This window comes from Nestor notabilis, unplaced genomic scaffold (assembly GCF_000696875.1).
Source record: "Nestor notabilis isolate BGI_N333 unplaced genomic scaffold, ASM69687v1 scaffold8658, whole genome shotgun sequence".
In the NCBI taxonomy this organism is placed as follows: domain Eukaryota; kingdom Metazoa; phylum Chordata; class Aves; order Psittaciformes; family Psittacidae; genus Nestor; species Nestor notabilis.
In genome coordinates this window covers 18,388-42,945 of record NW_009940524.1, presented here as the reverse complement: position 1 = coordinate 42,945, position 24,558 = coordinate 18,388, and the positions used below count along the sequence as shown (strand labels likewise).

Sequence of the window (24,558 nt, the reverse complement as noted above, 5' to 3'; positions counted from 1 at the left end):
GAAACAAACAGGAATGCAACCTCTATCACTTCAGCTTTTCAAAAGCAAGAGTGTCCCACAGAAGACATTACTTAAAATATTCTACCTTTATAAAAGTGGGTTGTAAAACTTTATTATGTTTTAGCAAGCCTGTTGACATACCTGCTGCTTTCTGTGGCTGCCCAATAGCAACGCTAATGCCAGCCACAGTGACGGGGAGTGTAGTGACTCCTGCAGATGACACAACAGCAGCTGGAACAGACACCACTGGAGGCTTTGCCAAAGCAACCTGTGCTGCTTGTGGAGTTTGGGCCTGGATCTGTCCTTGTGCTTGAAGCTGAGAAGCAGGAACACGAGTCTAAGCAGTAAGGAATGAAGATTATTGTACTGGCACAAAAAAGATTTGCTGCATGTAACAGGTCATTATAAAGTGATACTTATAAATATTTCTAAATATAATTGCTCTTTTACAGTTATACAGTTCAGAGATGGTATTGGTAGGAAAGTGCAATTTAAAGCTATTTATGTTCCAGTTTTATCTTTGTACTGCCTAAGTAAAGCAAAGGGCACTTGTATTCATGAACGACCAGTATCCAGTTCATTTAAACCCACAGAAAAAATAAGGTGTTTAAGGCTGGTTTTACAAAGTTAAAGACAACTTACAAGACGAGCAACTTGCAGGTTTGTCACAGTAGTGCCTGTGAGAACTGCACCAGGACGAGGTGCTGTAACTGCAGTGAGCTGCTGAGTTTGCTGCTGCTGCTGTACTTGCACTTGCGCTGTTTGCTGTTGTGTCCCTTGCTGTGTCTGCTGCGCTGCCTGCTGCTGGGGAAGCTGCAGTTTCTGCTTCTGCAGCTTGATCAGCTGCTCCTGCAAAAATCAAACACTTCCATCAGGTTGGACTGGATGACCTCTGAAATTCCAAACTATTCTATGATTTTATGTTAATTTCCAATCTTTTACATGACTACTGGAAGAAAATGGAGATGAATCTGGAGCTTTAAAGAAGAAATATTCTATGCCAGACTTCAGCCAAGATCAAAGAGCTAAGAATGCAACTCCTTTATGTAAGGGGTTGCCAGTGAGTAAGTAACAGCGAGTGCTTTACATCCTGACCTACTGCAGTAGTATCAGACTCATTGTCTTCATGAAATTTTAGTAGGACTGAATTACAGGAAGAGCTGCATTTCACTCTAGCCCGAGAAAACAGGGTAAAACACACACTACTAGTGGTGCTTACAATAACAGTGAGAGTAACATGCCACGTTACTTCAGAAGCATTTCCTCACCTGTGACAATTTCCCTACGGTTTTTATTTGAGCTGGAGACTGGGCTTGTGCCTGAGCCTGAATCTGTGGGACCTGCACCTGAGCAGCCTGCTGCTGCTGTTGCCTCAGAAGCTGGAAGTGAGCAGGGGTGATTGTTTTGCCAGAGAGCTGGACTGTTGGTGTAGCTGTGAATAAAGAAAAACCAAAAATGCTCTGAAGGAAGATTTTCAACATCCAGTTTAATTCACTGATTTCACTTAAAAAAAATCAAGCTGCTAAATGCCTATTTTTGTTCCAGCACAGTCTGCGGACTAACTACAAATAACACATAACTACAAATAACAACACACTAGCATAAACATGATGTAAAAGCAGAGTAAATAAAATATGTGCTTCTTTCTTCATAATAATTTTTAGTCCAGACAGTCAACTCTAATGTCTTACTGCTAGATTATCAATAATCTCTTTTTAATTGTAATGCTTAGCTGCTCTCTACTTCAACACTATCCAGAAATACTGGAGAAAAGTGTAATCTGAGCACCAACAATAAAGCAAGTTAAAAATCACACCACTGATTAATTGTGCTGCCAACGAACCCAGATTTTCAATAACTGTGGAGCTACAATGGTCAAGCAACCTACAGAAGTTCTGGGGCCCTTTATGTAACCCCTGAACACACGATTATTACCTGGTGTGACTTGAGTCACCAAAGATCTTGTCTGGGTCTGCACGGGTGTTAAGTTTGTAGTTACTACTGCTGATGCTGTCACTGATGTCACTGCACGGACTCCCTGGGTAGATGCAATGGTCACCAGCTCTGTGGAAGCAGCAGGTGCTGCCGCAGCTCGCTGCTGGGTATGGACCACTTGTGCAGTTGCAGTGCCTCCCGAAGTCTGAAAAGGAACACAGTCATTATTTCTCACAGTTTCCATACCTCATATACAGCTATGGAACCTTCTGGAAGTGGAGTGGACAGTTTTAGAAACAGATATGAAAAATGCAGAAGTATTGCAAAGGCAAAGCAGGTCCAAATCTTTCTAAAACATCTATCTGTTTGGATATGTTTCAATCAGCTCCTGGTTAAGTCTTTTTCAAACAGGCTGATCACAGAAATTTGATTTCACTATCCTTCACTTATTTTGCTTTATCTCCCAACAAAATAATAATAAAGATCATAATTAACAAAGCACAAAACAGTTGCAGGCTGGAAATGATAATGACATAATGCCTATGACAGCACTCATTTACATACTATTTTTAACAGTAGTATCTATTAGGCACTTTTGTCTGATAAATTGCTCCAGTGTGTTCTGATATTTTGGTAAAGGAGAGGGGTTTGATAGAGAAGTACAATGCACATGAAATTTGCAAGAAGCAAAGTTTCTGATAAGGTGGAAAGCTAAAGAAGGGAACAGATACCCTGATAAAACATGCAGCCAAAGGTCAGTCCGGGGACGCAACTAGTGATGCAATCTACTCACAGTCAACGTTCCAGGTATAACAGGGGAAGCCAGACGTTTATTGATGGGCTGAAAGGTAGCAGCAGGGACTCCAGCAACTGTATTCACTATGACATTTCCACTCACTGTGGCTGAAAGCAAGCCAGGATTAAATGTGAGATTCTAAAAGTGAAAATCTGAATGTCCTATCATCTCCAATGCCCAATTATAAAGTCTTCTTACCGGTCTGTATACTTGTCCCCGTAACTGCTGTTTTGATTGTGCCAGCCTATTTAGAAGACAATTGAGGTAGCAGTTCAGAAAAGCAATAAAAGAAAACTGAATATAGCTCGTACTCTACTTTGCTGTTGAACACAATGCTGCATTCCAGAAGTGACAAAATAAGAAAAGTGCAATAAAATGCACAGATACTTCTGCAAGTTGCTCATTCACGCTACATATCAACAAGTGATGTATATATATAAGGATTCTGCCACTCTAATGTGCAAATGTTTCATAAATACTGGTCATCTGATATCCTTGTTAGCAGAAGAACGGAGCAGTATCTTATTCTAGCACTCCACAGACAACCACTCGCACATGAACACCACTGAGCAGTAGCTACAAAGCAATACTTATGGGTCAAAACCCATCCTCTGTGTCTTTCTGTAAAAGCTGTAGTATTCTTGCCCTTCAACAAGCACACATTAGTATGCAAACTGGAGTGGCTCTAAAACCAAAAGCCTCAGACCTGTCATCAGATTCATTAAAACAGACTCTAGATTTAAGGAAGCCATGAAAACTTTGCACAGTTTGCAGTAACACAACCGTGGTAGGTCCTGTAGGATGCAACGTTCCACTTGCTTTGCCAAGGTAAATAAAGCTTTGGGGTTTAAGATTACAGCTCTTATAAGCGATAAGAGTAGCTCTTACAGCTATGTTCTCTTTATGCTCCAAATTCTCTGCAAAAACACTGTTCACTGACTGTGAAAATGTTCTTACTCAGACTTGGTTAAGCTAAAGTCTAAACTGAAGAAGGCAAAAAATCTTTGCAAAGGATATTGTACTTTTCCACCTCAGAATGCCAAGAGCTACTGCTATAATGGTATGAACAGTATAAATGAGAAAAAAAGAAGATACTCAGCATAGTCGAGAGAAAAAAAAAAGGAAAGAAAGAGCTTTTATCTCACTACACTGACCTAAAATTCTCACTTTGCAGAGAAAATAAAACACACAATATGGTACACACAGAAGAACTGAGGTTACTAAATCAAAGGCACCAAGCCCTCCCTTTCTTACCAATACTGCTGTGTTGGCCACAGTAGTTACTGCAGTCTGCACTACTGCCTGTGGCTGCTGAACTACCTGTGCCTGAGCCTGTGGCTGAGGTTGGGCTTGTGCTTGCTGTACAGCTGGTTGCTGAGCTTGCTGCTGGCCAGCTTGCTGCTGCTGAGGCTGTGGACCTGTCTGCTGCTGTGCCCTCTGCTGTTCAGCCAAAGCCTAGGAAATCAAAGTGTGAGCTTCATAGCCTTCAATACAGTGCATGTAACAATCAGGATGTATTATTTAAAAACAAAACAACAAACAAAACTCCTTCAATTCAAAGTATGTATTATGTGTGTGCAGAGACAGCATACAAATCTGCCTTCATTGTAACTCTATAGCTCCCAGTTACCTGACCTAACCAGTTTCAAACTACAAGCTCTATTTGTGGTTATATGGCTTAGTGCACAGCACAACAAGCAATTTACCATCAACGAACAAGGACAAGTATCTCTTTCTGAATAATGTAAGAAAGGAGGCTACAGAATGTTCAAGAATAAAGCAAGATTTTTATGTTTTTAATATATTTCCCTAAAGAATGCTTCTATACAAGCATGGGCGTGACATACATGGGCCCAAGGAAAGGTCCCACTTTGGACCTTGGATATCTAAACCAATGTGCAGCTGCTCATAACATCTACTGTACCACCAAAGTTCTCCCAGGAGGCAGCTTTACTCATACTTCCTCTGTTGTCTAATTTTTTAGCAGTCATGCATAGCTGAGACCATACCTTTTTCTCTTTTGCAATACGTTCTGCTCGGAGGGATGCAACTTGAATTGGAGGAAGTGGCTTGTCATAGTTGATTCCACTAGAAACAATGACATGACAAACCACGTAATTGTTAAAAGTAAGAAACTGAAAGTTAAAAAAAGAAAAGGGGGGAAAAAAAAGCACTTTTATGCAATTCTTAACTCCTTTAAGACATAGAGTGCCCACCTTTCTGCAAGCACTGACGCATGCTTTGGATTCTTCTGGAAAGGATTCATGCCAAGTCTGCAATAGAGCAAAACTGTATTACTGGACACAGAAAAAACTTAAAACCAATACTTAATTTCACATGGTTTAGCAGATGACACTGCAGTTTTGGTGAAGTTTTCATGATATTCCCACCAGTACTGGAGCCTGTATATACATAGACATTTTAAGAAAGACTCAGAGTAAATAGTAAACAAATACAGAAGTTACTGCAGATATATACATAGAAAACAATGTACTACTTATTTATCAGCATAGACATAAAATATTTATAGTTCGGCAAATGGAAAGTGTAGTTTGTAACAGAAGATTGAAAAAAAACCAACTAAAAACAACTGAGTGCTCTTCTGCTCTTAATCACACAAAACAAATTCATGCAGTGAGTAAAAGCTATCCCAAACACATGAAATATGAAGATGTTCCAGTAACACAAGGCCAGAGTGCAAGGAAAGAGATCATGAACACAGGAACAGAACAGCAGTTTGAAACAGGATATAAAATAACTCTTGGTTGTGAAAGCAATTCGAAACAGTTTCCAGGAGATCTGTGGTGACAGGGTGACTGGGATCAAATGATCCCAGTTAAACTTACAGAGGTTTGATAGGTGGACTTCTTTTCCCTGCAATCATTTTCATCATCTCAAAATGATTAGTATAAAGTTGCGTGTGGGTTGCACCCTCATCTTGAGCATAGATCTGATTGGTACGAAGTGGGCGACTGTTTTTAGTCTAAAAAATGAAAAGACACCAGCTTTCAATTGCAAACACACCCACATGGCTTTTTGTCTACGTATAAACACATGGTGCGCTTGTAGGTTATTTAAAAACGTACTCCAACATATCTATCACAGACTGGTTCCTGCCTCGTGTCACTGATAACTTACTGTTACACAAAACTCTATGGGAAATATATAAAGAAAGAGCAAAATAAGGAGCAGTTCTCACGGTCACACTGGCATCAGCACTTGGGGACATACAAAATGGCAAACTCTAATTTGAAAAAGAATCTGTGCTTTAGTTTAGATTTTGCAAGTTTAATTCAGTACCCAAACCAAGAGCCCATTAGTTTACAGTTACACATAGCGCACACGTAATATAATAAAACCATCACTGCACTGCTCTCCCAACAAAGCTATGTTAACATCCAACACACCATGCCATTCTAACATTTGGCTTCTCCTAAGTAGAAACTGCCAGTCAGGGACAAACCTGCTTATTAGTCAGAGAAGGGGACTACAGTCAGAAGTTCTGGGTTCTCTACCCAGTTCTGCCACTAAATTGCTGTATGGTTTGGAAGAAGTTGTTTACAATCATGGAATTTATTTCTGTTTCTGTAGCATACTATCATCCTCATTCACTAAAAGGTGATTTGAGCATTAAATTCACTAGATATTTGTAATCCACTTAGACTCTAGCATGAAGTGCATTCTTACAGATCTTAAGTACAATCATAATAATCAGGATAAGTTACATGGTGGTTGTTAGGTGGAAAAATACCCACTACAGTTTAAGTGAAATCACAAACTTCTTGCATGATTTAAAATTTATCTATCAAATCCAAAAGCTGAAGGCTGGTGTCAATCCACTGTATCAACAAAGAAAGAAAAAATACATTTGGAATTTTAATTGATGTTTCAGCACTCAAGTAACACTCAACATGGATCTCATATGAATTATCTGCCCACCTCCATTGCTGCTAAATACCACAGTGTCTAGATTTGATTTGGAAAGAATACCAATGCACACCTTATAAATACTTTTTGTCTTCTTTTTAGGATTAGCTTCGTACATTAGCTGTAAAATAAGAAGGAAAGTTAGATGATCTTTTGTGGAAGATTTTGTTCAGGTGCTTTTTCTTTTCAAAGAAATCACATAAAATAAGTGGAAATCCTGATGAGGATAATTTTATAATCTTTTAAAAGTTATTTATTTACACTGTTGAAACGTTTAACAAAAAACATGTGTTTACGGAGATAAGGAAAAAAAACTACAAACTTAATGTAAAAAAAGACGCATCGTTCTATGTAAACTCACCTTCCCTTCTTCCCTTGGGATAATGACATTTTCATATCTGTTTCGGCATTGTTTTGGTGAGCGATAGACTCTGCTGCAGGAGTTAACAACATCACTAACAAGGTCCCAATTGGGAGTGTGTGCTGGCGATACAACAGCAAGATTTAAAGGAAGCTCCAGCAGCTGCTTCACTGCCTACAACAGATAAAGGTACAAAAGCTTCAGATGACAAATCATTCCAGTCTTCCAAACCTACCCTTATCTGCATGTGTCCACACACTATTACTACAATGACACAGATAGCTTAGGGCTTAGGCTATGGGCTCACCTATGTTCACAGAGAATAAATAAGCATAAAATGCTATTATGCAGACTGACGAGCAAGAAAACACTTGGAGACTGCTAGAAGAGGAAAAGAGAGCTGCCGTTCAAGTGCTGCTCTCTTCCCAAAGGCGGGGAGAACCTTAGCTGCATTATCCAATGTCCAGCCAGCACAACTAATCTTGAACATAACAGTAAGTGGTCTCTACAATAAAAGCAGGACTTAATCACACGTTTTGCAATTTAACCTTTAATTTATCCTTAGAGGAACACGAAGGATAAGCAATCTGTTCCGAGTTATGTCAGCAAAATGCCAAATTAGGCATTAAGAATTAGAAATAACCTCAGAGAGATAAAGTGCAGAAAGAGCCATTTCCGAAACCAGAAGCAAAAATACAATAAATAGTAACAGCGGAAAGCACAGGTATCGTCTGACCTGCAGAAGTGCCCAGTCTTCACTGATCAACCACTCTGGATTATCCTGTCCAGCCTCAGCAGCTGGTTTGACAAGAGTTGGCAAAGGCTTTGCAAATTGTGTTTGTTGTTTCAACAAGATGTTTTTCTTTTGCTCTTTGCCCTCTCGGCGCATTTTCAACATTCCTGGAGTAGCTCGATCGAAAAGGGAACGAGGTGGAATAACTGTCTCTCCATGACGTTGCTTTTTCTTCCTACCTGCAGCTAAGACAAAAACCCCCCAACATTCTTGGTAAATCGTTACCACATTCTTTGATTCTTCTGCTACTTGCAGCTGCAAAATGATCCTATATGTGTAGAGAGTATTCCCCACTGCCTTTGAAAAGCGTACTGTAAGTAACTGAAGAGAGCCTGATATAAAGTAAGGTCAGCCTTGTCCTAACTCATATAACAGAATGCCTATTTTTCCTTCTATGTCTACATAGAAAGACACACTGTAAGAAATGGAGTTTTCAGTGATTTTATTGTTTCAAAACCATGGTGAGACAAGAATTTTCACCTCTTCAAACCTGTAAATTTGATTTTTTCTGGACCAAACATGTAGGAGGTATAAAAATCCCCTGATATTTTTTTTTTTAGCTTTCAGCAATAAATCTCAGAACAGTTTTGAACAAAGACTTACCAGATGGATCTGTTTTGTGTCGTTTACGTTCCTTCCTGACATACACTGGAGGCAACTTTGATTCTGGAATAGGGGTAGTATCGTACATCAGGCACATAACAGAATCTATGTAGATATCATTGTCATCCTGAGGTGGAGTGGGAGGGGTCCAAAGCTACAGAACAAAATGAGTAGTTACTGCAATATTAACACTGATCATTATGTTTCAAAAACCAAAAAGCCTTTTTAGGCTGACTGGTGTTACTTTTACTTACTGGCATTATTTCAGTTTGTCCATCTGGACCTTCATAGACATATTCCTACACAGCAAAAAGAGAATACAATTCAAATGATCCACCTGAACCCTGAAGGAAAAGGTATTCTCGGAATAACTGTTAAGAAATACACTATCAACAGGACTAATCGGGACTTACTTTGTTGTACGCATCCTCCCGAGTATAGGTTAGAAGTTCCTCTTCATCCTCCCAAAGCATTTTTTGCTCTTTTTCCTTTAACTCCTTCATATGCTGGACTTCCCATGCTTTCTTCGCACTTTTCAAGTCCATCTGCATGAAAGTCAGACATCTTATAAACTTTATGCAGTAACGGACACCGACTAAAAGTTACCAATTTGTCTTCTTATGGACAAGCTCCTTGAACTTTGACATTTTCAGGCACAGAAATCTTACAGCTATTTCTTAATAGATACTTTCACAATCATTTAGAAGAGAGTGGTTTTAGTCTCTGTTGAGGTTCTTTAAACCCTCAAAATAAAGCACTAAGAATTTCAGTTGAACAACTGAGACAACCAGAACACAGCTCCCTTTACCCAAATAAGCAGGTTCACTGAAGTTAATTAAATTCTCTGTCCCCCACAGCTATCAATGGAGTACAACAAATATTTGCTGAGCTGTGCTGAAGCATCTCATTCTCATTTTATAGAAAAGAAGTTAAGAACTGACACCTTCTTAAACCAAGAGAATCCCAAAATAATTAGCTCTCTATAAGGCATTCGGTGTTCATAAAGTACAGTAAGAGAAGATCAGAGAAATGCCTACAATATATTCCACTGGAGTAACTTCCACTTCACATTGAAAATATATCCCTGCTTGTACCTACTGTGACAGAACAATATGGAAAAGAAAGATGTGTTGTTTTACCTCATTCAGACGTGGCTCATTCTCATCAACTGAAACATGGAAGAGCTCTAAATAATTCAAAGCATACTTCTCAATTGGAGTCAGCTGAGAGAATGTATCAAGGAAAAAGAAAATTAGTATTGAGGATAATAAAAGGAATGTTAGCTGAAGGAGAGTGTATCAAAGCTCTCTTTAAAACTAATCTCCCTCTCTGATGGCTTAACATCTTCAGTCAGTAGAAGATGTCCCATCCATTTAATGGGAGCATCAATCCCATAGACAAGTTGCTTTAAGCCAGACTGCAAGGGAATTTAAATACTCAAACTAAACATTACTTTTTAACCAAATATTCATGGAAAGTCATGGTACCTGATCCACAACAGCAACTAACTCCTGCAGCTGTGAGGGCTCTTCATTGTATTTTGTCTCACAGAGCTCTGAGATTAATGGTTCAATGCTTGAGCCACGTCCTATTTCTTGTAGACGATCATTTGACTCCTCATCCTCTTGTTCAATACTGTTGAGGGCCTTTCAAAAAGACGTATTTTAAAAATAATGAAGACTTAAAAAAAAATGGAGAGAAACCCCATAAGAAATTCACTGAAATCCAACATAAATTCGTGGGATAGGTCTCTGCTGAGGCAAGAGACACAGTCCCCAGGATGTACACAACTCAACTATGGGCTTTTGGAAGTTTTGTTACAAGGAAAATGTCAAAACAACATAAAACTACCAGAAAAAGAGACTGATAGAATTTACCCAAATAAAAAAGATAAGGCAACTGTTTAATACTAGTGCTGCACAGCTGTATTTTTAATGTATGTGTTAATAATTACCTCTATGAATGGTCTTGCAACTTTAGGTGAAATATTTTCTGCTGGAGATGGCTCTTGAGAAAGTACTACAAATTCTTCTGCTTTCACTCTAAATCCAGAATCCTCCATAGGAGAATGAACCTCAAACAATTCCTGAATTGTTTGCTTTGTAAATAGAAGGAAGGAAAAAAAGAGAAGTCAGGACCACTCTATATTTGTATATAACTTTGAATTAGCTCAGGTTCAAGTGACCTTATAAACTATGGACTAACTAAAGAAAAAATAAACTTCTATCTACTATTTCTGGAAAATTGGCTGTTTTCTCTTCTGTATCTTTCTCCTGTCGGACTACAGAGTAGAATAAAGTGTTAACAGTTTGTTTATAGGGAAGTCAGAAATACAGTGTTTCATCTTACACCACCCTATTGGGAATGTCAGAAGGGGATGGACTAGCTTCATCACTGCACTCACTGTCTCCTGCATCTTCAGAGCAGCAACTGAGAGCCTATCTTGCTAAATACCCGAACTTCGCAGGTCACATTTTTAAAGTTGTTGAAACCTTCATCCTTACAAACTCTGCAGAACTTTGCAGCAGGGAACAAGAAACCAGAAAATATTGTCACAGGGGTGATATCTGTGCATCACTACGCAAGTAACGGGACAAAAAGCAGATGAATGGTATTTGAGAGAATGTGGCACTAACACCTAGAGTTCAAGCAATCATGAAATCTAGTATGATTATCTATCCATTCTAGCCTGAACAGATTTCTACTAAACTATTACTAAACACTGCAAACAGATGCTTGAATTTGTTAACCAAACACTGCAACACAGGTGTTTCAATGTATTTTGAATATTAATATTAACTTACTTGTGTTAAAAAGGCCATTGAATAGTCATTTCCCTGAGCAGCTACTTCTCTGATCAAGTCCTTTGTGCCATTTTTCAAAAGCTTTTCTTCTACTGAATTACCACTGACAAGCCTAAATTAAAAGGAAAAAGAATAGAAATCTAATTAGTCATTTCCAAAACAGCTTTCAGAAGCAAAAAGAGAAACTTCCCTTAGAGGATAACACTGAACTCTAAGCATGTGGTGGTTTGTGGGGTTTTTGTAGTTCTGGTACATGTCCAGAACAAAACTACCACCTCTGCTTTAAAGCTTTAACAACTAGTGTAATTAAAAAAATCAAGAAAAAAGATCAAAGAACACCTCATTTGAAAAACTCCACGTAAACTAACTGTCAAAGAACAAGTATGGAAGATCCATTCATTACATTTGGTGTTAAGACTGACCACGTTTTCATATGATAACCCAGCACCTTTTTTACTGAAGTGAGATGAAGTTTTCAGCACTGTTTCCACTTTATTTCAGATCACACAGAGCAGCACTGTCTGAATTAACCTTACATTAAAGCATGCTAAAAAGTGGTCGTTGATCTGTAACCATCACCTGTATATATGGATATCTTTACATCTCCCAATTCTGTCACACCATTCCTGAGCTTTTGCATCCATCACTGGGTTCAGATCATTGTCGTAGAACACAACTGTGTCTGCTTCAACAAGATTGACTCCAGTGGAACGACTGTGAGAGGAAAGGATGGCACAGAAAATGCGCTTGTCTCTGTTGAAAATTTTCATCAGCTCCTACACAAATGGAGTAAAAGGAAGGAATAAATAAACCATACACAGAAATAAAATACCAAACCAAATTCACTATAGCATAATAAAAACACAGGTAAAATAAGTGTTTCAAAATGAGTAAGAAACAAGCCAAATTTCCTTCCCTGCTGTAGCATATAAAAGCCTGAGCAGCACATATCGCTGTTCCAGTGGACAGCTGTTAAGGCAAACTTACCTGCCGTTGTTCATGGTTAGCATATTCATCAATCCTCACAAACGTGAGGAAATGGAAATTCAGGAACAGTTCCAGTATGTCCAACATCAGGATCATCTGTGACAAGATCAGCACACGGCGCCCTTCAGATTTCAACTTCTGAAGCAGGACAGCAAGAGCTTCTAATTTTCCTACATTTCGAACAAGAAAACCAATCATGGTTTTATACAGAAATTCTGTTCCAGTGAGACAGGAAATTATTGAAACATTATCACCAAATGCCATCATTTACCTGAGTCATACTGCACCAGCCGGAGGTCAGGGAACTGCAGCAAGTGAGGAGTGGTAATCCGTTGCAACTGATGCAAGTGTGGAGCTGCCTTCTGCTTAAGACTGTGCTTAAGGAGTTTCAGTCTATGACTATATGAAGGGGGAGGATTTGCTACATACATACATGGGGGAGCAGCAACTGCAGCAGGCAATACGAGGAGAGCCCTGTGAGAAGCATCAAAACAAGGGAATACCAGTTTAAAAAGTTATATACAAAATGATCATCTGCAGCAATAATTTTCAGCCTGTCAACCATGTAGTTTTACACTATTATCTAACCACTTTGTTAAAGTGACTTAGTAAGTGCTGCGTACTTTAAAAGCGTTAATATTCTCGATCTCCCTTTATACTTCTATTTTGTCTGCTTTGATGATAGCTTCTGTTAAGGTGTGACCACTGTATTCAGTCACTGGAGCTCAAACGCAAGAAACACCCGTCATACCAAACTTACTAAAAGCAATTAAAAAACGCCTGAGCTCTTCTAATTGTGTTTCATGTTTCTAGAAAAGTGCAGCTATTGCTCTGTATGCAATATACTAAATGTCAGCTTCTGCCTACGTCTCTGTGTCTTAGCTCTTGTTGATTGACTCAGAACTATTCAGAAATAAATCCAAAGCATAACAATGTAAGCTGAGGTAGAGTCAGCTGAATTTGGGCTTGAAATTAGGAATGAGGTACTGAAACTCTTATTGTAAAAATGCTAAAGGAAAGAGAAGTGACTGTTATCTTTATGTTCGTACTGCACATCATTTACTGCTCAATCTATCAGTCTAAACCAAACATAATTAAATGTGGTAAAGGCTTACAAGGCAGAGTTACATCTTACCTGTTAACAACATCCTTTAGAGATTCTTGTTGCTGACCCAAAGTCAGGATCATTTCTTGCAGTGGGCTACGTGGGCCTCCAGAGGCACTTGAAGAAAGGCAACAGTTCACAAAGCCAGCCCACCTCCAGCTGTTGTCTTGACTGGAAGACAGCTGAGAGGGCTTTCTTTCACCAGCCAAAGAACAAACACTCAGCAAGTCTCTGCCATACATTGGGGCCCGTGAACAACGGCGCTCATTGCCAGAAAATATTCTGTCCAGGCGCTCCTTCAAAAGCCGGTTCTTCTCTTCATACGTTTCCTTTGCCAAGGAGAGTTGAAAAAGAACCATTTGCTGCTCATCATAAACATGTAGGAATTTGAGTTTCTTTAGAATGCAGCTATCAGGATCAGAGTACTGTGTGCTTTATACCACCAACATCCTAGATTATAAGAACTACGTAAACCAATCACTAAAGGTGTAAATTTTGGATAAAACTTGAATTCATATTAAGTTCAATTCATATTAAAGAGTCTATTATATCTTATTTTAATATCTACTTGCTTTTTTTGAAGGACATTTTCATAGTTTTGTAAATAAACCAAAACTATTAATTTATATTTGGGACATTTCAATTAACACATTAATATTTATAAGGTAGCAGGTTCTTGCACAGTTTAACATATACTTGATGTTTCCCTATGGTTTACAGGTCGCTTGAGTATCTTTTCTAAAAACCTGTGAAAATCTCATGATTCCTTTATTTATGCATTATTACATAATTACAATATATTACAGTTACAAGAACCCGTCTGCTACCACAGCACAAGAAAGCTGATAGCTGCTTTTATACACCAGAGTTTATTTTAAACTATGGATTACAGATGAAAATGCATCAGATCTGTCAACCTGAAACACTGACAGAAGTTGGTTTACCTACTCTGTAGTCATCGAAGTTCCTAATTAACCCCAGCTTTGTAAATTAAGGCTTCCAACTATTGCATGGACTTAGTATCAATCCTGAAAAGTTATGTTTCCTGAAGAAAACAAAAATTAAGTACCTGCAATTGTCCATGTGTTAAACCAGGTGCAGGTTTTAACGCTGTTCCCATGTCACCAGATGACAAATTAGTAATTGCAGTTCTACCTGGAATACAAACTGAGGATAAACGTTGTGTTTATATATTTATTCTTCTTAAGATTGGTTTCATTTATTATTTTCAATAAACAGACATTTCAGAGCTGTAACACATCATAACTGCAGACAAATTCTTACTCTACATGTTCCACTGGGTACTTCAAGCTTGTACTTTGTTACATATCACATACTGACAGATGTTTACACCAACTGTTTTCACAAAAGTCCAAGACAGATCAATGTAATTTTACTTTGCTTTGCACAAAGACCCACTGCATTCGTAGCTTATTCAAAATGTCATGTGAGGTGCAATAGGTATTAACATTTAGAAGTTATACTCTAAATCAAGAAAAGATCGTTCTAATTCATCTTAAACCAATCATCTAAGATTTTTCATGAAACACATGAATTCAGTATATCTACAAACCGATGAAACTATGGTGGTATCTCATGGTGGAGTTCTTGTGAATTCAACTGCCAGCAAATGTTTTCCTGGACAGCTAACTAATAAGAACGTTACACACAAGTAAACTAATCGAAACTACAGTGATCATGTACTACCAGACTCCAGACACTGTGTAGCAGTTATTTTCTTGATAAGATATATAGGTTTCTATCTCAGCCAGAATACATTGCTCATCAACACTGATTATTTGTACTAGAAAAGCAGGACAACCGTCCACCCATCACTGTGAGTGTATTTAGTGGCGAGTCAATACACCCATGAAGAACTGCATTCAAGTTAACAAGCAGATGCTAGCCCTTACATTAAGAATAATAGACTCCAAGGAGCATGCAGAGGTTTAAGATTTGCCTTTCCAACAAACAAGCAAATAGAGATAGCCAACATAAATCAAATTTTACTACAGAGCTACGTGTGAGCCCAGCAATTACAGTTTCCAACCACCCAAAGCACTGGAATTTATTTAGCATTTTACCCAAACTTCAGAAAGTCAAAGTAACTATTTTCAATAGGCTTCTACATCTTCCTCCAATGATGAACAGCAATAATGACAATGTTTTCTTTTATCAATTGGACACAGTACTTCAGTTATTATTGCTTTTAACAGACCCTATTTTTACCATCAGGAGAGTAGTAAGATGCGTGAGTTTTTGTAGAACTCTTACATCAATGCTCATTCTGAACTGTGGCCATTATTAGGAGTACCTGTAGTGTAATCAGAGCTGGAGGGTGAAACATTTGAGCCACAGATCTTCCAAATTATGACAGAAATCCTTTATCTCCCAACAACAGGGAGGCTGTTGAAGCTTCGTCTCCCTTTTTTATGATGAGATGTTTACTCTTCAGAAAGTCAAAATATGAACTTCAATGGCACATTAATACATCAAAAAGGAGCAGTAAACAGTCTGTTTTGAGGGAATGGTTTATATCCAGAGAAAATTAGAGCAGATGGCCACTTCTAGGGAAAAAACTTCTAGCACTGCATTTACCATCATTTAACAATCTGATGTTTTGTTGCAAATGCACCCTAGACAGCAATTTCTCTATTGTTTTTCACTCAATATCTTGATCCATGTTTTTAAGCAAGGAACTGATCACATTTGCAGCAAGGCACCGAACACCTAAGCAGTATTTGCAGAGGGAAAACAGTAGGTTGATTAGAGAAGCAAAGAAAATTAGACAAAAGCAAAAACAATGTGGAAGAATCAAGAGAATTGCTGGACATTCTCTGTCAGTACAAGAAAAATAATCACCTTGATCTTTCCTTGAGAAAAGTAACAAACTATTTCAAACTCAGCTCTTCCCACAAAAAATTGGCCTGTAACACAACTGGTAGAAAAAATAAGAGTTTCAAGCTCTTCCAGGTTTGTACTGAAAAGTTATCTAAAGCTCCAGTACACACCACACACAAATCAGAAGGATGTGCCTCATAATTTACCTGCTTCTGAACTCATCTTCCAGAACTGTGATCTATAACAATTGTGAGTTATATATCAATGTGATTTTAGGAATTGAATGTTTAGACACAGACATTTTAGACTAGAAAACCTACCTTGCTGTGCCACTGCTGTGGAAGTTGCAACTCCAGCTTGATGCTGGTTTCCTAAAGCATTCAGAGCGTTCTGAACAGCTCCTGCTTGGGAAACCGTCTGCATGACAACCGGACCCTGAGGTCTCAAATACTGCTGACCAGGTGCTGAAACAATCTGAAGAACACTTCCTGCAATGAAGGATTTGGAAAAAATTAGGCTGGATAGAGTGGAAAAGAATAAATAGTGTTCTCTGGCAAAGGATACTACTGTTACAAACCATCATTACTGCTTCAAACTGTTAAATTTTGCCAGACAAGTACATTACACCAATCTGATTTAAAGTACCATAACACCTGGTAAGAGGGAAATGCCTAAATCTTCATAGTTATCATTCTAAATCTAGGTATTTTATACTGAATTCAGACAAAATCAAATCAACAAAGAAATCCTCAGTGTTCCTTCTATCTGTTTTGTTGGCCACAGAGAATCAGGATTTCCAGATTCTCCTGAATCTGGCAACACACATACCACCAGCAAGGGAAATTTGAGGGCAAAATAAGTAAGAGCATTAGGTCAAGGTAATAGTTGGGTCAAAATCCAGAGGCACAACAATCCTCAATTATTATTTACACCATTTCAGAACAAAGAACATCCGCAGTTTTGTCTCTTTCTGCTCATCAAGGATTTCATCCGAAATAATGCCTCACCTTAGTTTACCTGTATTGCATACATGTGCAAACAAATTCAGTAATGAAATCTTGAAATACATCACAGAACAAGAAAGTAACCATGTCTTTTACTTGACAGGCATTTATTTTTCAAAGCAGAGCTACCTTGTCTCATAGAAAACAGGTAGAGCAGAACAGTGTAAGTAGTGGGGATGGAAAAGTCTCTTCAACATATAGCAACAAGGAATGTCCTGCCCATAACAAAGCATTCTGAATAATGGAAAACCAGCTGTTTTGAAATAAGTACCTTGTAACTGCAAGGGTTGCCCTGCAGTGAGCTGGCGAAGTTGACTATGTGATAAAGTGAACTTGTTCCCTTGGAACTGCAGTGTTACAGGGGTCTCTGGCTGAGCGATCCTGCCTTGAGCTCCTGCTATAGAAGCCAGCTGGGCTATTTTTACTACCTCACCACCTGTTAAAGAGGGAAACAGGCATTAAAAAAGACCAAAGTGGGAAGCAGGTTGTTCAATATTCACAATTCTAAGTTTTGGTTAGTAAACTGGTGCTGAAGCGCCTTCCATGCATAATTATACTTAAGAGTGCATCAAAAGTGTCATATAAAAGTTAAGCAGGTATCGCTTTCTATATTTGTTGGGCAAACTGGAAAAAAGCTGATTGTTTAAAGGGTAAGAACATCAACATTTTAGGAGTTATCACTTTCATTAGCAAAAAAGTTAAGAGCTACCTGAAAACTCATGTGACACTTTGTAACAGGACGAGTATAGACATTAAAGTGATTTCCACTGCCTTTTCAAGAGCACAAAGGAAGGTTTCAGGGAGAGACAAAAATATTTATACATGTGGTACTTTAAATACACATTAGAAATGGCTTGAAATTTGCTGATGAAACGTGATTTATATTAAGCGATCTGCACTTATACAAATCAAAAAGCTTTAAAAGTGACAAGGACCAAGCTTTTTGTCATTTAAATGCAGAAAGGTTAGAGGCAGTTAAGCATTAAGTTTTATGGTATCAGGAAAATACCGGCATGAAAATTCAGCTTTTGTAAAGGCAGTGCATTACCCCAGAGATAAAATTAACACATCAGTGCTCAGTACTCTATACACATGCTAATAGGCAGTGCACATACAACCTTAAAGCAAAGCCTCATCGCTTTTCTCTGCCTAACAGTTGCGACGTTCCTCTCTGCGAGAGGCCTTTAGCAGATGGATTAGTGTTTAATATGAAAGGAATAATTAGGATAGAGCTAAAACATTTGGTCGGAAGGAAGTCTTGCCAGCAGAAGAAACATGCAGAAATAGGAGATTAAGTTGACACCGCTAATGTATGTCCACAGCAATTCTATTGTTTCTTATCCAATTTTCGATTTTCCTTGGTCATAAAGCAACATACTGAGCAAGGCTAATCAGAAGAGTGAAAAAAAAACAACGATTCTGTACACATTTTTAGGGTGCCTAGTAACTTAACCTCATTGTAGTACAAAGGTGGGAGAAACCTGGAAAGGGGAGGCCACTTACTAGGCAACCGTGCCTGGGCCTGAGAGGTCAGTACCAGCCTCTGAGGCAGCACACTCTGTTGGATGGTGTGCGAGGGGGCCTGTGGCTGGGCCTGGCCTAGCTGAGAGGCCGGCGCAGAGGTCTGGCCCCGCGGTTTCACAGGGTTGGCTGTGCTAGTTGCTGTGGTGAAGGTCGCTGCGGGCTGGTGTCTTGGAGCACTGGTGGAAGCCTGAGTTGTCTGAAACTGTGCTGCTGCGGCTGCAATCAATAAGGGTTGTTTGGGCAAGCTGTTAGAGGTTTTAACTCCGCTCTTTTAAACAACCTGCATTAAAAAGAAACCTTCCAACAGGATATTAAAATGGCTACAGGAACGGGTTGTCCTTACAGAACGGGATTTCTAGCCACACCACCTACTCCATCCTCTTTTTACAACATTATGTATTTGGAAAGCATTGTTTAAAGCTTAAATAAATACACAAACGCACTGTAAACTCCCGTCTTTGACAGAACATTACAGATGATCAGGGTTTAAATACCAACTGTGCCATATTTATTCCATACACTAACAGTTAGGTTATATGAAGCTTAGTTTTGCATTATATTGGCAGATCATACTGTAGAAACTAGTGGGGAAATTTACTGGCAATTAGTCTGTTGGTATTTTTAAGCCATTAGTATTCTAAGACCATTAAGCTAGAGGGCAAAGGAGTTCTATTAACAGAGTTTTATCTGACTACGCAGAGGCTCAGATAACCAACCTAGCGCTAACTTTCCTACCTTGATTTGAAGACACCGTAGCTATAGGTGATCTTCCTCGTACTTGTGCCTGTTGAGTTACAGTTGCTGTGGTCACTGTGCGCTGTACTTGAGTGCTTGGGAAGACTACAGTCCTGCCCTCAGGTTTCTGACCATACTGAACTGGTTGAAACAACCTGAAAAGAATATGAAAATTCGAAGTCTATAGCAAGATCACAGTTCAGCCTTTAAAAATGAGCTCCACCATCCAGGAAAGTATAAACCAATCACATCAGATGCTCATGTCTTTCTTGCAGATGACTGAAACTGGCATGGCTCATCACTTCAGCAAACTTCAAGTGTGGACATCTTATAAAGTCATTTTGCTAAGCCCAGGAAACAAGAAACCCTTCATTGCCATGCATCCAGTTTAATGCATCAGAATTACAGCAAACAGCTTAAAAGAGTCTAGCCTGATATCTGGAAAAAGAATGGGGATCTCATATAATTTCCAGAGAGACATCAACATGCCATCAGGTCATCAGGCAACTCTTTCACATCAGTAAAACAGGTCCACCTTACTTTGAGATCACTGCTTCACTAGCAGAGAAATACTCCTAAAAATTCACTGCTGTAAAACTTCATGTGTCTGTTATAACACTGCAAGCACAGCTAACACTGTAGGTCCAACTTAGTCTTTTAGTTGAGTAACAACACTCACTTGCCATAAACAAGGACCCCAAGAATAAAATCCATCTGCTGCTGAAGTAAAAACTATGGGAAATCCATAAACAAACTTCAAATGGAACTGCATGCCTCAAAAAGCTATTCAAATAGACTCCCTGTTTTCAAGGGTAAACAAGAAAGCAACAGAACAATAAAATGCAAAGTCAAGTCTGAGGTTTTATGTGAACCACATTACTAGAGATGCAGACAGAACTCTGTAAACACAGCGACAGAACTCCATTTCCCTCCTGTAATTCTAGCTTAAAAGGAGAATGGTTGTACATACCTGCTTGGTTTGAGCTTCACTGGGTTGGGCCTAGCTGGTGGTGGAGGGGAGCTGTAGATTTCTTCAATCAACTTTCTAGTAACCTTTTGTTTTGGCAACATTTGTGCTTCATAATGAGTCATTTTGCTTTCCATTCCAATGAGATCAAAAAGAGACAGGTCTGACTCCTAAGGGATATTGTAAAATAAGGGTTTTTTTATGTGAGAACCCAAACAGTTAAGTCCTCTCCATGTTCTATGCTGAATTCGCTCCCTATATTTTTAGAAATAAATGCTGTAAATTAAAAAAGTAAACTATTAATTATTAGCCAAAACTGCTTAGAAACCCTGGAAATATACCTTAAACTGATAATACCATTTTAAGCATCAGCATTGGAAGAAAAAGAACTTAAATCATTAGCCAGTTATGGAAATCAAAGCAAGACACATTTAACAATTCTTCATATACCACAAATTCCAAAGAACTAAGTAGAACTCCTAGAAGGTGTTTGTTAATTCTCAAGCTCAAATGCCAAACTACAAAGGCACACATATAATTTAGGAGTAGAAAAATATGAAGGATGGAAAGAAGGTTAATCAAAAAGATCACCTCATCTACTCAACTACTCATACTTCTCTATAATGCAATTATTTCCTTTGATTATCCTGAAAAGGGGAATCACTTCTTCAAGGATAACACAAACAGTGGTACTTCAAATGGATTGACAGAAGTGTACTAATTTAGTCACTGAATCAGTGTTTACTCTTAGGCGAAAAAGAGTAAGTCTTGCTCTCCTCTAGCTACTGAAACCAGAAGGAAAATTACAGAATGTATCAGACATTTTCTGACACATTTCAGTGCCAGGAAATTCCTGCAAACATGAGTACAATGAAAGCAAAGTTTATTTCTCTTTGACCAAGTAGCTAATGAAAAAGTACTGATTACAAACTACTTGAAAAGCTCTAACTACGAAAAAGAGCTTCAATAAGTAAGCACTTGGTAGGCACAGCTATGGAATTGTGAATTCCTTCTGTTTATAAACTTCAGGTAGACTTAGGACGTATAAGAAGACAATATTAAGTACTTAAATTCTACAAGAGCACTCAGAGAGAAAAAACCTCACCTTCCAAATATCCTTTTCTAGGGCACTCAGCACCAGAGATGCAGTTCTGTATTCCAGTGTTTCTGATACATAAGAGGTACTTGAAAGCCGAGGGTTTATCAGATCAGGGTGATTACAAATCCGCTGCAGCTGCATCAGGACATGCAGGACACTGATGAAGTGTCCGCTTTTGAGTGCTTCTTGGGTTCTACCAAATAATTTATGCAGAAATACATTAATTCAAGTACAGCTTTTATGGAGATGTCCCTAAATCAGCAAGGTGAGAATGTGAAATGGCAGCAAGTTATGCAAAAGTCTTAAAACCAACTTAATTTATACCTAGGTTTTTCTAGAGCATTTTAAGTAGCACTGAACCAAATGTAAACGTGGAAACATGAAACTTAAGGAGCAGTGCTACCTTACAGTAAAGTACAACGTAACCACCTGCCTAAGCTCTACCTGCTTTGTTTCTGTTTCATGCTTGTGCCTATCAACAACCACTTGATATATCACAGCACAGGTAAATGGGTGGGTATGAGGAGAAACACTTTGACTTTAAGAAATAATGAACCACTCATTAGAGACAAATCTTAAAGCACAAGAGCAGCAAACCTGACCATTACAACTTGATTTTTAGGTTCCTGAGGTTAAATGCGTGTTTTGCATTAGGCCCAGAGCATCACTTGTCTGTAATTTTAGTTCACAATGTAACCACATTCAATCCACCGCTCATAATGGAAAATCTCAGAAAATCACTAAAACACTTCCAACCATGACAATGAATTATCATCTTGCTTAAGCACCAAAAATGACAGCATTATTTACTGTTTTAACTCCTTACCCTGGTTGTAAAATGACATCTTCATACATAGCTTTTTGTCGACTAGAAAGACGACACTTTAGCACATGTTCATATTTCTTTGTTAACTGCTTTTCAACGTCTCTCTTTGATCTTCGCAAAATAAATGGCTGAATCATCTGAAACATTTCACAATTAAGGGGAAAAAAAGTCTCACTTCAATGAGATGTTTTACAACAGGAAGCTAAACCTATTCACACCTAACACGTCTGATGCGATAAGCCTCATATGCCATATATAATCATATTGCTATGCACACAGTTGTACAGGCTTTAATTTGTTCTTTAATTTCCGCATGTTATGCTTCAAATCAGAGCCTTACATTATTTTCTTAAGAAATCTCCATACTATTCTGGTAGCAGAAACTTCTGCTTTCAGCAGGACTGTGTCTGAACTGAACAAAGTGTTAAAAAAGGCCAGAAATTTCAAGTTGAACCCCATCTTTTCATTTCTTCTTTCTTCCCCCTTTTCTTTTTCCACCAACATCTAACTACTGTAGTAGGACAGATGAGAAAAAATGACAACATACTCTGTGTAACCTGATGACCAGTTTATGGCAATAATCCTGGTTCTCCTCATTCGGTGCTTTTACTGGAAAATCTAGGTAAGGTCTGGAAATTCCCGGAATCAGAAAATGTACCATGGTCCACAACTCCATCAATGTGTTATGCAAAGGAGTGTCTATCAGAAGTAAACGATGTTGGCTGTGAATAGTAAAAGAAGATTATAAAACAATACAGCATTTAGCTAGGATCATTATGGAAAGGACACCAATATCTGAACAGTGTTTACTGTAGTTTAGGTTTGTCAGATACATGGAACAACTAAGCAGTGCTCATGAAATTAAATCTAGTATAAATTATCTTTTTACTCTTGAATATACCACCGAAATAAATTCCTCATTGCAGAGTATCAGAACATACAGGGGGGTCTGCTTGGGAGCACGGAGTACCAGTGAAGAAGAACTATAGTTATGACAGTGGCAACAAAAAGATCCTGAGCATGTCTCTAAATCCTGACTATTTCACTGAAGACACCTCTGTAGGCACATGTTGCACAGGAAATTGAACAGATCAAACCAAGAGGGTTTTCATCCGTTTTCTGTTAAGAAGAGAACTGTGTAACGTGAAGAGACAAAAACCGACTGCCAGCAGGAGAACAATTCCCTGCTCCATACCTGCGGAGACTGAAAAGTGCCTCCCAGTGTTTCTCAGTCATGTTCTTTATTTGTTGCATCTCGTCTACTATTAAGTATTTCCATCGCATTTTCATGAATGCTGGGTGGCCTTTGAACAGCTGCTTGTAGGAAGTGATGCACACATTGAAGCTGTTGGGTTCTGTCCATTCCTACAGAAAAGGAGAGGATGAGACAGAAAAGTTAAGGGAGAACTCTCAAGTATCTTACAACCAGCTATTTCTTTGCTAAGAACAGAAAGATGCTATGACCCAAATAAACGCGTAAGTGCAGGTTAAAGGTCTTGCCATCTAAAATGCTAAATACAACAGTGAAACAGTTGCAAAATACAGTACCTGTCTTTTTGCCCTAAGCTCCCTCTGGCTGCCAAAGTAGAGAAGTATTTTCAGACCCGGGCACCAGCGTTTCAGTTCCAGCTCCCATTTCAGTATGTTACAGCTCCGTACAACAACAAGGTGAGGGCCCCAATTACCTACAGAAGGGAAAACAGCAGTTAACTATAAAAAGAGACTCCTGACAATTCATGTGTCTTATATTCTGACTCTGCCTTTTTAAGTGCAGTGCACTAAATTCACCATTAAAAGTGAGATCCAGTAACAACAGAGGTATTTTAATGACTAATCTGTTCTTTATTGTTTTTCAGACTTGGAAGTACCCTTTGTGCACCTATTATCTATTTTTCCCCTCAACTACATCAACTGCTTGAATAAGAAATACTACCCCCACAACAAGCTTTGCCTTACTTACATTCTTCAACCATCCTCAGTACACCACCACTATTAGTAATATCTGAGATGATATACAAGACACACTTGTTCAGTGGTTTGTATTTACTCCTTCAATTTAACTACCAGTGGCCATTTGGTCATTACACAATTTTTAAGGCTTTTTTATACTAAAGAACTAGGCTTCAGAAGAATTTTGTCACCTAGAAGGTAACAGCAAATTGATCAAACAACATACTTGATAAGAAGACACCCTTATGTCACACAATCTAAGAAAGTTTTTCTGACATAATCTTACTCTGTGCATTAGCTA

General features: G+C 38.5%; 1 protein-coding gene across 1 annotated transcript in view; it reads right to left on the bottom strand.

Moving 5' to 3' along the window:
- EP400 (E1A binding protein p400) overlaps positions 1-24,558 on the bottom strand; it is a 46,079-nt gene that overhangs the window by 4,619 nt on the left and 16,902 nt on the right. Inside the window, exons 16-50 of the mRNA XM_010020403.1 lie at positions 23,856-23,992; positions 23,503-23,672; positions 22,855-23,029; positions 22,308-22,444; positions 21,488-21,674; positions 20,386-20,552; positions 19,416-19,570; positions 18,660-18,896; positions 17,428-17,592; positions 16,473-16,640; positions 14,404-14,478; positions 14,238-14,258; positions 13,342-13,627; positions 12,478-12,680; positions 12,207-12,376; positions 11,799-11,995; positions 11,220-11,331; positions 10,370-10,513; positions 9,903-10,061; positions 9,555-9,638; positions 8,829-8,960; positions 8,670-8,714; positions 8,416-8,569; positions 7,756-7,997; positions 7,020-7,193; positions 5,578-5,714; positions 4,948-5,004; positions 4,741-4,819; positions 3,986-4,186; positions 2,930-2,975; positions 2,729-2,838; positions 1,927-2,140; positions 1,269-1,420; positions 643-849; positions 142-337 (exon numbers count right to left, since the gene is read on the bottom strand). Coding sequence (XP_010018705.1) covers positions 142-337; positions 643-849; positions 1,269-1,420; positions 1,927-2,140; positions 2,729-2,838; positions 2,930-2,975; positions 3,986-4,186; positions 4,741-4,819; positions 4,948-5,004; positions 5,578-5,714; positions 7,020-7,193; positions 7,756-7,997; positions 8,416-8,569; positions 8,670-8,714; positions 8,829-8,960; positions 9,555-9,638; positions 9,903-10,061; positions 10,370-10,513; positions 11,220-11,331; positions 11,799-11,995; positions 12,207-12,376; positions 12,478-12,680; positions 13,342-13,627; positions 14,238-14,258; positions 14,404-14,478; positions 16,473-16,640; positions 17,428-17,592; positions 18,660-18,896; positions 19,416-19,570; positions 20,386-20,552; positions 21,488-21,674; positions 22,308-22,444; positions 22,855-23,029; positions 23,503-23,672; positions 23,856-23,992 — 5,295 coding nt within the window. The remainder of the gene's footprint in view (positions 1-141; positions 338-642; positions 850-1,268; positions 1,421-1,926; positions 2,141-2,728; positions 2,839-2,929; positions 2,976-3,985; positions 4,187-4,740; positions 4,820-4,947; positions 5,005-5,577; positions 5,715-7,019; positions 7,194-7,755; positions 7,998-8,415; positions 8,570-8,669; positions 8,715-8,828; positions 8,961-9,554; positions 9,639-9,902; positions 10,062-10,369; positions 10,514-11,219; positions 11,332-11,798; positions 11,996-12,206; positions 12,377-12,477; positions 12,681-13,341; positions 13,628-14,237; positions 14,259-14,403; positions 14,479-16,472; positions 16,641-17,427; positions 17,593-18,659; positions 18,897-19,415; positions 19,571-20,385; positions 20,553-21,487; positions 21,675-22,307; positions 22,445-22,854; positions 23,030-23,502; positions 23,673-23,855; positions 23,993-24,558) is intronic.